General features: G+C 38.4%; 1 protein-coding gene across 1 annotated transcript; it reads right to left on the bottom strand.

Moving 5' to 3' along the window:
* Nucleotides 1–1948: 1948 nt before the first annotated feature.
* IRAK4 (interleukin 1 receptor associated kinase 4) lies at nt 1949–13727 on the bottom strand (the record flags this gene model as incomplete). The annotated part of the gene is made up of 11 exons (XM_080363280.1): nt 1949–1981; nt 2069–2227; nt 3809–3871; nt 4681–4864; nt 7226–7335; nt 9404–9518; nt 9829–9893; nt 10596–10756; nt 11555–11752; nt 12054–12199; nt 13567–13727. The coding sequence occupies 11 exons, from the start codon at nt 13725–13727 to the stop codon at nt 1949–1951; spliced, it is 1395 nt and encodes a 464-aa protein (XP_080219406.1).
* Between the last annotated feature and the right edge of the window lie 527 nt (nt 13728–14254).

The raw sequence follows: 14254 nt of genomic DNA, 5'->3' as shown, positions 1-14254 counted from the left end.
CCAGTGCCTACAGGTGCTGACTTCACTGTATGAAGACCCCCCCAGAAAATCTGGGTGAGGAAAGCAGAAGTTCCTTCTCCTTGGACCCTCTGGTTTGTTTAAGTTCCCACATAATTGAGCTAGCATTACCTAGCACCTCACATTTTCATTCCTCACTAGAATAATATTAAATTAATTCAAAGATTTTTTTTTTTTAAAAATGAAAGGGTAGCTAACATGCTTCATGTTCAGTGAGCAAGGAAAGGTGCTGCCAAAACTGAGGTACAGCCAGCAGCACTGCAAACAGTCATGGCAGAGCATGACAGAAGAAAAGGGACTCAAGTGCTTGTATCCAAGATGCTCCTAATACTCAGAACATCAGGGCTGGTGCATAAGCAAATTTGTTCTCCCACCTCAGAGATGAACAGCACTGACTGCGGAGTTCCTACAGCAAACACACTTCAGCACAACACTACAACTGGATGCTTGCTCCAGGGAACAGTAAAAAGCAGACGTGATCTAACAAGAAACCTTCACATAACAGCTTGAGGAGATGTTTAATACTGAAGAATAGCTTAAGCAGTTTTTATTCTGATTTAGCTTCAGAGCAGTTTTTTTTCTCCACAAGCCCCATTTTGAAGCTGTAAAGCTTTATCTACCCTTGTCTAAATTAAACTATCAGTTTTAAAACGCAGTATAGAATGAGCTAATAGCCAGAGACCTAATGATGTAAATACAAGCATTAGACATCACATGCTTTCTACAGATATATGTATCTGTGAATGTAGTCAGACCATTTCTGAGTGCTTCCCTTCTCTTTGATAATAATGGAATTTCAAATTCAGCTGTAAGCCAGACTGTTTTCCTACTCTTAAACTGCCAAGAAAAAGTTCATGAGCTGCAAAAAAGATTTATATGAAAATAACCACTTTCATTTACAATGGTAGCATTTGCATACAGTCAAAGTATCTAGACTCTTACTGGTCACTTTCAGTCCATTTTTAGTCTGCTTTGATCTGTCAATGTACCTATTTTAGAATGCTTTCCACATTTGTTTTTAAAAAGTGTATTTTAATATTTATTAATTACATAAATATATATATGAAAGAGCTTCATTATTTGACTAAGGAAAATACAGAACTGGTGTTATTATTCTGGCCTCTTTAACAAAATATACCAGCTGTATTTATAATCCATATGGAATCTTCTCTTAAAAATTCCAAGATAAGAGTCTTCTAAGAACAAATATTAAGAGGTTTGTTGTCATAGAGTTCACTGGAAGAAAGCCATCATATATTTTTGCATTTGCACTGCAAGATAATTTTGCTTGTGACTCCTTGAAACCAAAAAACAACCTGGAATATACCTCACAGTATTTATTTGATTAAAACTAATCCCAAGAAGACTTTCTGAAGAATAGTCATGTTCACACTAATATGAACTCTCAAAATACTAAATATAAGTTTATTTTAAATTTGTACTACTATTGTATTTTCCCCCAAAGAAAACAAATGCCATTTGTCTCTATTAAATTTTGTCTTCAATAAAGCAAGCTCTAGTACATCAGATCAGGAAAGCAATTTGCCAGAAAGACATTCTACCCTGTTGCTGTCACATGCCTTTGCAGCATACATACTTGATACTTGGAAATTAAAAGAATCAAATAGGTTCTAATATGGAAACACATTTAAAAGCTGTGAAGAAGATGTACCAGTGCTGCAATCTGTTAATGCAAAAAAAGTTCTCATGTTGAGGGCCCAGTGGCTAAGGATATGTGAAAAGGCTGCTCACTTAACAGTGGCTGTACCTCAGTAACAAAATGGTGACAAGCTAACAGCACACCTTGTATGTAGACCAGAAAGTTCTGGAAAGCAGACAGGCTGATAATGTCACACTAAATACTAATAATATATTTGCTACTGGTGTCTACTCCATTTCAAAAACATTTGTGTATATGAAGAAATATGTATCAAGTTTTTATCTCTTGTAGATGCTGTTGGACCTGCAAGAGAACAGAAAGAACTACAAATAACTGATACTGTAACCACCTTCCCCCTGCCCCCCAGCTTTTACCTGAAAGATGACATACCATCTTAATATCTGGCCTTCTGTTTTTTTTCTCACTCAGACACTTTTCAGCAATTGAATACATTTTATGAACTGAAGTGGCATCCCAGTCACTCATCTTTTCATCAACATAATCCTCAATAGTTGCTTCCTCATCCTCAATTTCATCTTTGATACTTAACTACAAGAGAGTTGGAACCACAGAGCAGATAACACTGTAAGCATCTGGACACTGTTCCACACAAACACTTTGAAAACTTGAGTGTTCATTTATTTTCTCAACCACTTTTCTAGACAAAGAATGATGAAAATGGTTCAGCGGCGTTCTTATTCATCAACACCTGCAGAAATAGCCTATAAAGACTATAAATGGACTATACATTTGTATTATAAATTATATCTAATTGAGTTGACACAAAACTGTAAAGCAGTTTTCTTTAAGCTGCATCATACAGCTTTAACTTCCTTCCAGTTTCAGGCTCAGTTTCTTAGTACTGTCTCTTTTTCTAGAGAAGCAGCATGATCAACATGAAGTATTTGTCTACTTAATAACCCACAAATATGCAAGCTTAAGTGTGAACAACTTCATTTTTTGTCGATTTGATAAAGCCTCTTTCTGTAAACTAATGCCTTCTGTCACCAGTGGCTCCTATATCTATGCTAAGGGAAGCTTCTAGTCTGAAATAAACTTTTAAATCTGACTGTTTTAGTCCAAAGCTCTCCAGCACCACCAAACTTAAAATACATTATCTGTCATCACATATACCATTTGAGGCATATCTCAGACAAGTCAACATGGTAAATGAAGAAAAAGTCAGTGAATAGAGGCAGATCTCCTGCCTTCCTCTACGGGTCAATCAGAAATTGCTGACTAACATTCAGCTTTCCCAAAATTTTCAAAGCTAAGGATGCCACATTATCTTGCACTGAGGATTCTCTTTGTGCTCACAGAAGTATATTACAAAGATAAACTGTACCAGTCAAATCACACTTTATATTCCTTTCTAGATCCTATCTCTAAAAAAGCCTGCTTCAAAACCCCAAAAAACCTCAAGATTCAATTTGACAGGGATTGAGTTCTCCCAGGTCTTTACAGAGCTCAATACAGTATTATGCCACTCCAGAAGACATAGCTTGGAGGGAAAAAAACAAACTAGTACTAGTACACAGGTATTCCTATAGCTGTGGAAGAAAGTGATCTGCTGTGAAAGAGCATGGTACAAAGCCAATCCAAACCCCAAAGTAATATATATTCTAGGAAACCTTGGAATAAGTAGTTCAGAATTTAATATTAAGCTAAATGAAAGGCTAAATTCAAGGGCAGCCTTGTAAGATTTTTAATTTAAGAGAGTAAACTCAGACATCAGTTGCCTAATTAGTAGACTGAATTATTCACTAAATAGTAAGTAAGAAAACAAAATTCATCCCACCCTTCACCCTGAAAAAAAGCCTTACATTTCAAACTTCCCTAAGGTTAAACACACAAGGTATTGTTTAACTATTAGTAAAGTTGAAGAGGATGAAAACTGACACAGGAATGGTAAGAATTATAAAGAACCATAAAGACACAACTGAGATGAGTACTTTAAAATGTTCTGGTGAATGAGGAACTATGAGGGTATCTGGGTATAACAAGAGAACACTGATAAAGCATAAGGGTATTACAACAAGAAGCGGTACCGAAACAAAGAGAACTAACGATGATTTCAAATAAAGTGAACCTGGAGCAGGGCGAGGGGAGGAGAAAGCAAAAGGAACGTACCAGTAACTGCGGCTCCCGGTTTTCATCTACTGGAGGAAGACCCGTTATTATTTCCAGTAAGACCTAGGAGAAAATGAAGCATAGAATAATAATCATCCTTAGCATATATACCATTTGCAAAAAGGAGCATGACCCCCAGTCTTTCAAACAAATGCTTACAGCAAAAACAGCTCTCTGTTTTTCCTACCTCTATTTTCATTAACTGTTATTAGCAGTGTTGTCTCTGAATTTCAGCAGAAGTTTTTCTCACCCTACATTGTATTGATTCAAAGCAAAATGGAAGGATTTCCAAACTACTCAGACACAGTATCTGGCCCAACTCACCACAAAACTAATTGCCATGAAGGAAGGGGTCAAGAGCAATTAGTCTTGGATCTATTCAGAATGGATACATTATTCTCCCAAATATTAAGCTCCTGCCTTTTTTGTACTCAGCTTTAAGGCAAATCCCACATGGACAGCATACTTTTAGTGCTTGAAAATAGGAAAAGACACAAATTTGAAAAATTTGCTTTGAATATTATTTTCCAGCCTGAGTTACATTTCTTGCAATACTATGCAAGAACAATGTTCCACATGACTTCATACTACATTTAGCTAGAACTTGGAATGTTATTTTAGTCTGGCCTTTTGCATGCAAAATTACATTTTAATATAATTATTGTAATTATTAGCAAATATAATGTTTTAGTCAGCATATTCAAATGTTTTTAAACCTATCAAAGTTTAGAAACTACCTTAAGAGCACATACATCGGGAAAAGGAGAAATGATAGATCGGAGTAGACTGTCTAATTTCAGGTATTCTTGATTGTGTATGCTTTTATAATTAAAAAAAAAAAAGTAATATACTGTTTCCCACATTCTACTTACTACTCCAAAACTGAAGATATCAGATTTAGGTGTTATCTCTCCTCGCAGAGCTTCAGGTGCCATATAGGCTGCTGTTCCAACAATTCTTTCAGTCATGATTGTTCGTGTGAATGTTACAGATGCTCTTGCAAGTCCAAAGTCAGAAATTTTGGGCATATATGTATCAGTTAATAAGATATTTGCACTAGGGGAAAAGGGAGGAGAAAACCAAAAAAGATAATTTTCCAAACCAGTAGAGATATATTTATTTGTTATTCATGTAACAAAAATGTAAGAGTTAATTTTGTTGGAAATTGCTCAGTTTCAAAATTAATTGCTCTATTATAATCCAGAACTGGCTACCCGGATCCATACGTATTTTTTCTTGTACATGCATGCAAAACTAACCAAACAAAAAATCCAGAAACAAGGACCTCCCCCCCCAATCCTACAAATTCAAAAATTTCTTATAAGGCACCAGATTTGTTACACCCATGTTTTGGATCTGAATATTCTTTAAGAAGGATAATAGAGAATACTTATTTCTGAACAACTGGTACTGGGTGACAGTACAATTTTTAACTAAATTCCTACTCAGAACTAACAAAAGCAGATTTTTATGTGGATTATTTAAGACTATGTCAACCATTATGAATTCCCATGCTGAATGAAGACTAATACACTCAGTCTTCTTTTGGAAGAGCAAGAGAAAACTTATTAATGCTGGAATAATATATGTGCTGTGTTTCCACTTGATCTCCAGCTCCTACTTCCTTTTTAAAAAAAAAAAAAAACCTGAATAATGAAGCTCAACTAAAAGACCTGAATGCTTTCATAAAATACTAACTGGGGTGAATTACAGTATAAATCTTCTACTGTTTTTCAAACTCGTAGCACTTGGAACTATTTTAAAATAATTTAACATTTCTGTAACGCTCCTCCTTTTCTGACCCCCTTAATGGAACCATAAGATAATCACATAATCACAACATGTAACAGTTACCACAAACAGACATTTTTAACTTCCCCTTCTTGTTCACCAAACCTTCTCAAAAAAAATTAGCACATCTGGAAGTAACAACAGATCACTTGCTATTAGAACTGCTGTAAAAAATGTTAAATATAAGACCACTGCAGAAGGTCAAACACTAGCAAAAGCACCATCCACCAAACAGTTTCATATTTAAAGCTCAGCTTCAAAGATTTATGAAGTTGTGATTCTGTTCTTTCTGAGCTTCTTACCAACTCTAGTCAAGTGCAAAAAGTGGTTGCTTTTTTTGATACACCAGAAATAGCACAACAGAAACAAGTTTAACTGCAACTGTTAAGCTTCAAGAGATAAATGAAAGATTTCAAGTGTATAACCAAGCCAAAAAATTATGGGTAGCTCAGAACACCCATTCAATCATGTCTCCTCTGGCCTACAGAGAAGCTCTTCTGGTGCCTGTGAAGTTATGAGTTGCTTCCACACACCACAGCAAAATGAAAACCGAAGTAAATAGTTTTAGATGTCTGCTCATATAAGTTTTACCTGGGAGTGGCATCACTATTAATAACACCACCCAAATGTATTGAACTATTCACACTACAAGTGCAAGAGGTTGCAAAATGTAATCCAAAAGAAAAAACCAAAACAAAACCCAATCCTGTAATATGGTCAACTCACAGCAGTTAGAAGGGTAGAGTAGCAGAAGGTAAAAAGTGCGTCCCTTCCAGTCATTACACTTGTCGAGAGGCTTAGCAGGGAAGAAAGAAGAAACAAATTGTCAAAGCAGCAAGCACATTCTATGAGGCAGCTGAAGCAAAAGCTTGTTCCTCACAAGCTGGAAGGGCACAAAGCCAAAGTGGTCTACATTTAGCAGAATCGCCAGAAGCCAGAAAGTCACTGAAACATTCATCCGTGACACACAGTCAGTTGTCCGCTCTTAACCCACAGAAGGTGTAACACATCTGGGGCTCTTCTTCAAAGATTTGGACTGCTTGCATATTTAAAAATCAACACAACAAACGGTATCAAGGAAGGGAAAACAAAATGACAGCAACAAAAACACTATAACAAAACCTCCACCTTTTCTGAGCTCTGGGTATCTCTATCAAAAATTCTGGTATAACAAAAAAGTAAACATACATTATCCTTGAAAAAACGTGAACTTCATAAACCTGACTAAAGTAATTTTACTGTCTTCACAGCAAACTGCAGTAAATCAAAGGAGATAAAAAAAGGTGGGTTTTAGTCTGAAAAATTCCCTGTTTATAAAGTCATTAACAGCTTTTTCATTTGCAGCAGTAATGAAAGAATAAAAATTCTGGGTGTCCTTGCAGCACTCAACTATTTGATAATAACATACTACAATAGCCTCATAATTATCTTTAGATGTCTGTACTGGTCACGTCCTTGTGGCACAGACAAGATTACGGTGATGGATGTCACTTGCAGAAAAGATTGTTACCTTGAGTGAATCAATGCCTCTTACAGTTTGTTCTCTCTAAAACAACTTTAACAGAGGGAGAATTAAAAAAAACAGAGGGGGGAAAGAGGCAGACAGTGTTAGTCAGCAGCATTTACCTTTTGATATCTCTGTGAATATGATTATTTTCATGCAAAAAGTTGATGCCATTTGCTGTACCTTGAACAATTTTACATCTTGTATTCCAAGAAATTGATGGAGTGCCATCCTTGAATAAGAAGGGAGAAAGGAAGCAAGTAGAGGTGAAAATCATACATAATGTAGACTCACATAAAACAAAACATAAAAAATGCCCACAGAACAGAAGTCAGGTTTTTTTGTGGTTTTCAAGTAAATAGTTAAAAAGACCAAGAGTATAAATTTCTTAATTTACTTGGGTGGAAATACATGCATTTGTCACATTTCAGTTCCCCTGGATTTTACCTCAGATTACTTTACCTGTTGCAAAGTGTTCTTGATAATGTCAGACTCTGAACCTACAAGGGCAGCTGCACTGCAAAAAAATAAACTACCTGTACCTACCACACATTCCACTCTGTACCAGCACTGATATGAGAGCCTTCTAACAAAGCAAATAATTCGAAGCAGTCCAGAGTTTGAGAAAAATCTTCCACTGTTTCAGGATTTACCCTTTTTAAGCATTTAGCTTGATTCATGATACTAACTAGACCTTAGAAGTGAGAACACCTACACTTCAAAACTACTTCGTAATCTTGACAGTGGACAAGGGAATAGGATCAGAGTATCTCATCATTATACCACCTCCCTCACCTGCTCCTCAAAGTCCAGACAAGAAGATGATGTTAAACAAGAGTCCATGCCCAAACACATCCAGTGAAATAACAAACTGAAGTTATTGGCAAGAACACACATTCAGTAAGCACACTGTTCATGTATTCAACTCTATCAGAAAATTCTTTCGGATTTATTGATCCTGATTTAGATTCTTCATGGTTTATATCACAAGTCTGTCTCTTCCTTGTAAAGGCCTCAGTTATTTCTACTTTAGCCATCAATTACCACCAATCTTTTAAGCTCACTTGATGATAATGGCCAAAGTTCCATGGATGAACATTTTAATATACATCCTTGTCAAGTACTGCTCATTTCTACAGATAAATTTTACTTAAGGCAGTGCAAGGTTAAGTTTCTCTTCTGCACTGATTCAATAAAAAAAAATAAAAATTAAAATTGCACACGTAGATGTGTGTGCAAGCAAATCACACAAACCAACCTGAGACAGCAGTACTACCAAACATACCAAGTCCTTTCCCCAGCCACTGCTCTCATTCTCCTCCTAACACCAGTTCTTTCCTGTTGGGGTAGAAGTATTTGTGCAGCCTTGCAGAGGAAATGTCTCCATGTGAAAATTAAAGATATTTTTCAACAAGTATTTTTTTGGCTGATCCAGCCAAAACCCTGACTGATCCCTAACCTGGCTCTTTCTCCAACTACTAAATGCTTGAACCAGTACAACAGGAAGATCAGTGAAACAACCTTTTTTTAAGGTCTAAGGGCATGAGGAGTTGAGGTGGCACCAGTTTAAAATGTTCACCAGATTACAACCTCAGAAGCGGCATTTACTTCGTATAAACCAGAATTTTTAAATCCTTCAACAAACATGGACACTCATCTACTTAGTTCTGAATTTGCTGCTTACTATTAGTACCACTCTAACAAGCAACTGTTTGTCCTTCATACACAAAGCTGCCTTCCCGAAAGCAAAGCAACTTTTTATTTATTAAAGGTCAAGGACAGAACATACATCATTTGATCAGAAGAAAGTATTTCATTTACACAAACTACTAATAAAAAAAAAAAGGATTTCTCATTTATTTAGGCACTTTGGAAAGGGACACGCAGCCTATGAACATTGTGTTATAAACACTATCACAAGGGCAATGAACAAAGGGCAATTTCACAATGCAGAATCTCAAGAACTATGAGAGAAAACACCAACGTCAGGAGTGGGAACAACACTGCAGCACCCTCTGGCTCTGCTCCACACAGGCACAGCAAGTCCAGGCTCCTGTGCCACTTCAGGTACCAGTCCATGATGTTGCATTGTCTGCCTGCTTTGACTTTAATGAGTCTAAAACATTTGTATAAAATGTTACTGGAAGAATACTTGTTACCACATTTGTCTTCTAGCACATGGAACTAAGCAGTAAAACATCGCTTGGCCAGTACAGTTCAGCAGTGTTACAAAAATATTTCATAGATATCTATACTTTAGCAAAGTACGACAACTGGAAGCTAGAAAATATTTTACATACCAGACAAGCAAGTCTGTCAAGCAATGAACCATTGGGCATGTATTCATACACCAGGCACGGCTGAGCACCATCACTTGAGAAACCAAGCAATTCTACTAGATTCTCATGCTGACACCTACAGCAAAAAAAAAAATATTCTATTTATGTATGCTCTGAAAGATTCCCAACATGCAAGGAACATACAAGGCAGAAGGAACTTTATCCCCAATTACTTGTTCCAGCCCTACTGCCCATAGCCAGGTTTTTGCAGTGGTGTTTTCAAATGTACAAAATACAGTCATATTGTATATGAAACATTCTCACTTAACATAAAACTTAAGTTATGCTAGAAAGACAAAAATAAGGGATTACACTAGCTAATGTATTATCTGTCAACTCAGATTCCCATAGAAAGCTATAATAACATCATACGACACCATACTCACTTTGCCATAATTTTTATTTCTTGATCAAATTGCTGTTTCAAGTCCTGAACACTGACATCAACCATCTACAAAAGGAAGTATTTGGTGTTAATACTGCTGACCATATTAGAGTGCACAGTTGTTCATTTAAAAAAAAAATAATTGGAATTCTAAGCCTTTCTTCAGATGAGTTACCTGTAACAACTAAACTTTTTACAACTCTTTTTTACTTTACTCAAAAATAAAGTATCAGAACATGATTTTTAACTCCTTGGAACACAATACTATTGGACAAATGGATCTGGTTAGAGCACAATCACCAACTTACTCATTTTATTTCACTGCAGTTACCCACTAATAGCACGCATTCATTACAAATTTAATTGTTCACACAAACCATTGGTTATGATGACTAAAATTATGTGGCAACACCTACTTAGCTTGTGAATCACTCATATGATTCTGAAAGGGAAACCTTCCAAGCACCCCTTCCCTTCTGCCACTTCTTGTCTGTAGGAGAAGAGGGAGGGGAACTGGGGGGAGGACTCTGCTCTTCCAGACAACTTGCCTGAGCCATTCAAAGAAGAGCTACAGAAAAGGCAACACTCATCTCTGCCGACTGCACCACCTCACACCACCCATGAGACTGCAGCACAAGGTGCTCAACCCAACTAATGTTAACGGGGTTAAACTTTTTGAATCGTATAACTGAACACTTTCCACAGATAAGTAAGTCTATTCTACAAAGTACACCACCATTAAAAAGAAAAATAACCAGGATAACTCACAGCAATGAGCTTCTTGACAGCCACATTTCTGCCATTGATGTAGCCTTTGAACACAATGCCAAAGCCACCTTCTCCCAGTTTATTACCTCCAGCTGATTCTGGTCGCGCATCAAAATTGTTTGTAACAGTTTCCAAGTCACGAAAGCAAAAACTATGGAAATCTGAAAGACACATTTGCCATTTATCACAACTATGTTTTCACTTACGAACAAGTGCATTGAATCAATTCTCTGCTTCAGTTCTATTAAAGCAAAAACTCGCTACCACGCAAATTCTGACACAGTGGAGCCCTACTTCCGGCACTGTTATGAAGACACGGGAAAAAAAATGTAATGCAGATAAACAATATAATTATCCATGCCTCATTTTTTTCACAACTGGCACTGTAGCAGCCTTCTGATTGTACTTTTTGCTAATACTTGTAATACAGGCAAAATAAGTTAAATGTGGAACAGAACATAAAGAGCACCACGCTATGTCAGATGTAAAAACTGCATCATGCTTCTGGCAGCAACTCAAAAATGGAACTTTAGGAAGAAACAGACCAATCATACACTTCCATATAATGCTTTCTTTAAACATATTTCTCCAACACTCTTATCATTTACGACATGGAAAATCTGGCTTTAAAACACAATAAGCTAAACAATCTATAAAAAAATCAGTATCTAAAAAGGGCAATAGGATGATGTACAGCACAAAATAAACTGCACTTTAATTATAAGTCAAGTTTTCCATCATGGTGTCAAGGTGGAACTTGTATTTAGCCACCTTATTACCCAGGCTAAATCCACAGTCACACAGAACAAGAGCAAAAAAGCAAGATACCATTTCCTATAGATGCACCAAGATGGGAATACAGACATTACTGTAGTGGATTCCTATGATTTATTTCACATGGGGTGAAGGGCAGATCAGCAAAAAAGATTGTACTTAAGTCTACAAAACAAAGTGCCTACCTGTGTTACTAGACTGTGAGCTGCTATTTTCTTGAGTTAAGTAGGAAGGAGCTGAATGTTGCTTCTCAGTACTTTGAGCTGAAACAGGCTTTACAGATGCCACTTCTTTTTCCTGTATAGGCAGTTCTTTCTCATGTATAGGCATGGTTTCCTGTGAAGAAAGAGGTAATGTAACTTCTTGTGGCATCCTTACAGCTTCTGAAAATGGAATTTAGAAAACATGTTAACTGTATTAGGAATCACAAAAAACAAACAGCATTAATGCCAATATTGACTAAGATTAGGAGACACATAAGCATCATGAGAAGGTTATACACTGCCACCATATGTAAACTGTAGGACTCTTACTTAAAACATAGTAAGTTAGTACAAATAATGGAAAATACATTCACTTTCAGCTGTTTAAACCTAACCCTTTCTGATTTTTTAATTACTGTGAAGCTCTTTAACATCTTGGAAACTGAGAACACAGTACAATATGTAAAAGAGTAACAGTTACCTGGAATCAAAAGGCGTGCTGGTGCTAGGAATTGATTCCTAATCAGCAAATCCACTAGATCACCAACAGTGCAGTTTGTTGTTCCCCAGTCATAAAGCAATTCACATGTGGGGCTCTTTCCCATTTGTACAAATGCCTCAAATCTCCTTAAAAGATAAATTAAGATCAATATTAAACCAAACAACCAACCTCAAGAACCATAAAGAAGGGAGGGAGATTAAACTTAAAGGAAAATACACTAAAAAAAAAAAACCCCACAACACAAAAACAAACCCCAAACCAAACAAAAAACTAATAAACCCCCCAAAAATAACAAAAAAAAAACCCACACAGCACAAAAAAGCCCACAACCCCAAAGCAGCAGAATATACTGAGCTATACTGCACAATTATTTGCAAATGCAGCTAAACCGATCTAAATAAATTAAAACTTGGGGGAATAAACATGGGATATATAGGAAAAAAAACTTGGGGACCAATACACATAGATGGCTTCAATATTTTGCCCAGAAACCACTATACATTTATACACAGGGCCAACAGAGGAGAGAATGCCAGTGAGAGACAAGGAGGTGAGAGCCAGACCAAATGAAAAAAAAAAAATGTTTTCTTCCATTTGGAATTCTTACTTCATTTGGAGTATTTCAAGATGGGCATTAAGCTGAAATCGAGATCCATTATTCTAACAGATTTATTATTATTCTAGAGAAACAAATGAATGCTAACATCACTGGATGTTAGCCTAAGATGAAAAACAAGATATTTAAAATCTCATAACCTTTGAAATAGCTTAAGTATTCAACAAGCTCTTTAAGCAACATGGAGTTCATTGAGAAGTAATTTCAGCAGTATTTCATTAACTAAAAGGGACAGGACATTTTCCTGAGAACAGTGAACTAGGAGTTAGTCCTACTGTCTCCTGTGCTGTTCTTGTGAGAAGATGCACAATGAAGTCAATGTTTACCAGTCTCTAGGGTACAGAGAGTCACACAGCCACTGCTGTACCACTAAAAATACATAGGTCTGTGGCTCTGATTAATGCTAATTTCCTTAGTCAATTTTCTTTGGCTATAGCTTGTCTGAACTACAGAAAAATTTGGAGTAATTACCCTGAGTTCCCCAAGGAAACGCTACTCCAAGATGTAAGTACCTACTGGCACACAAACTGCAACGAATGGCTGGGGTTGGAAGGGACCTCTGGAGATCACCTAGTCCAACCCAACTGCTAAAGCAGGTTCACCTATAACAGATCACACAGGAATGTGTCCAGGTGGAAATGTATCCAGAGAAGGAGACTCCACAGCCTCTCTGGGCAGTGTGTTCCAGTGCTCTGGCACTCTCAAAGTAAGGAAATTTCTCCTCATATTCAGCTGGAACCTCCTGTGCTTCAGTCTGTGCCCACTGCCCCGCATCCTATCACTGGGCACCAGTGAAGTTACAATAATGGGATGGACAACAGTATTCATGTTGAACACATATAAACAAGGTTATGCTACGTGATTTCTTTATAGGACCTTATATGCATTTGGCTGTATCTGCTTTCGCCAGATGGGTCAGTTATATCGGCTGCTAATCTTTTCCACCCTTCCTGGGGATCGATGAAGTCCGCCAGCCGCCTCACGAGCCCGTAGCCGAGGCAGCGCACGTACGTTGAGGTCGTTACGGGCTTGTTCATCTTCAGCTCCTAGAACACAACCGGGGCCGTCACTGCGATTCTTCGCCGGGGCCGTGACGAGCACGGAACGCGTCAGGCCCGACACCGCGACCGCTTCTCGCCCTGCCCGACAGCGGCCGCCACCGTCCCCCTCCTCACGGCTCCGCCCGCCGCCTCCCGGCCGCCCAGCGAGGCCCGGCCCACCCTGCCACGGGCCGCCCCCAGCGGCGCAGTCCCGCCCGCCGCCCCCGGTAGGTGAGCGGCGTCTCCCCCGGCCCCAACCACCAGCGGGAGCCGCCTCGCCTCACTGCACCTCACCTCGTCGCCGTCCCGTCACTTCCTGGCGGTGGCGCCCGCGCCCAGCCCCGCGCGCCTTGCCTCACGCCAGGTGTCCCCGCCGCATCCCTTCCCCTTTAAGAGGGAACGACCCAACCCCTGATGGCGCTGGCGTCACCGGCACAGCACGGCGGCTCTGTAAGGAGAGAGCGGCCTTCCCATAGGCTGCCCGGGAGATGCCCCGCCCCCTCCGGCGCGCCCCATGGCTGGCC

This window comes from Nesoenas mayeri, assembly GCF_963082525.1.
Source record: "Nesoenas mayeri genome assembly, chromosome: 1".
NCBI classification, from domain to species: Eukaryota; Metazoa; Chordata; class Aves; order Columbiformes; family Columbidae; genus Nesoenas; species Nesoenas mayeri.
The sequence above is the reverse complement of the archived record's forward strand: the minus strand, read 5'-3'. Positions and strand labels throughout refer to the sequence as shown.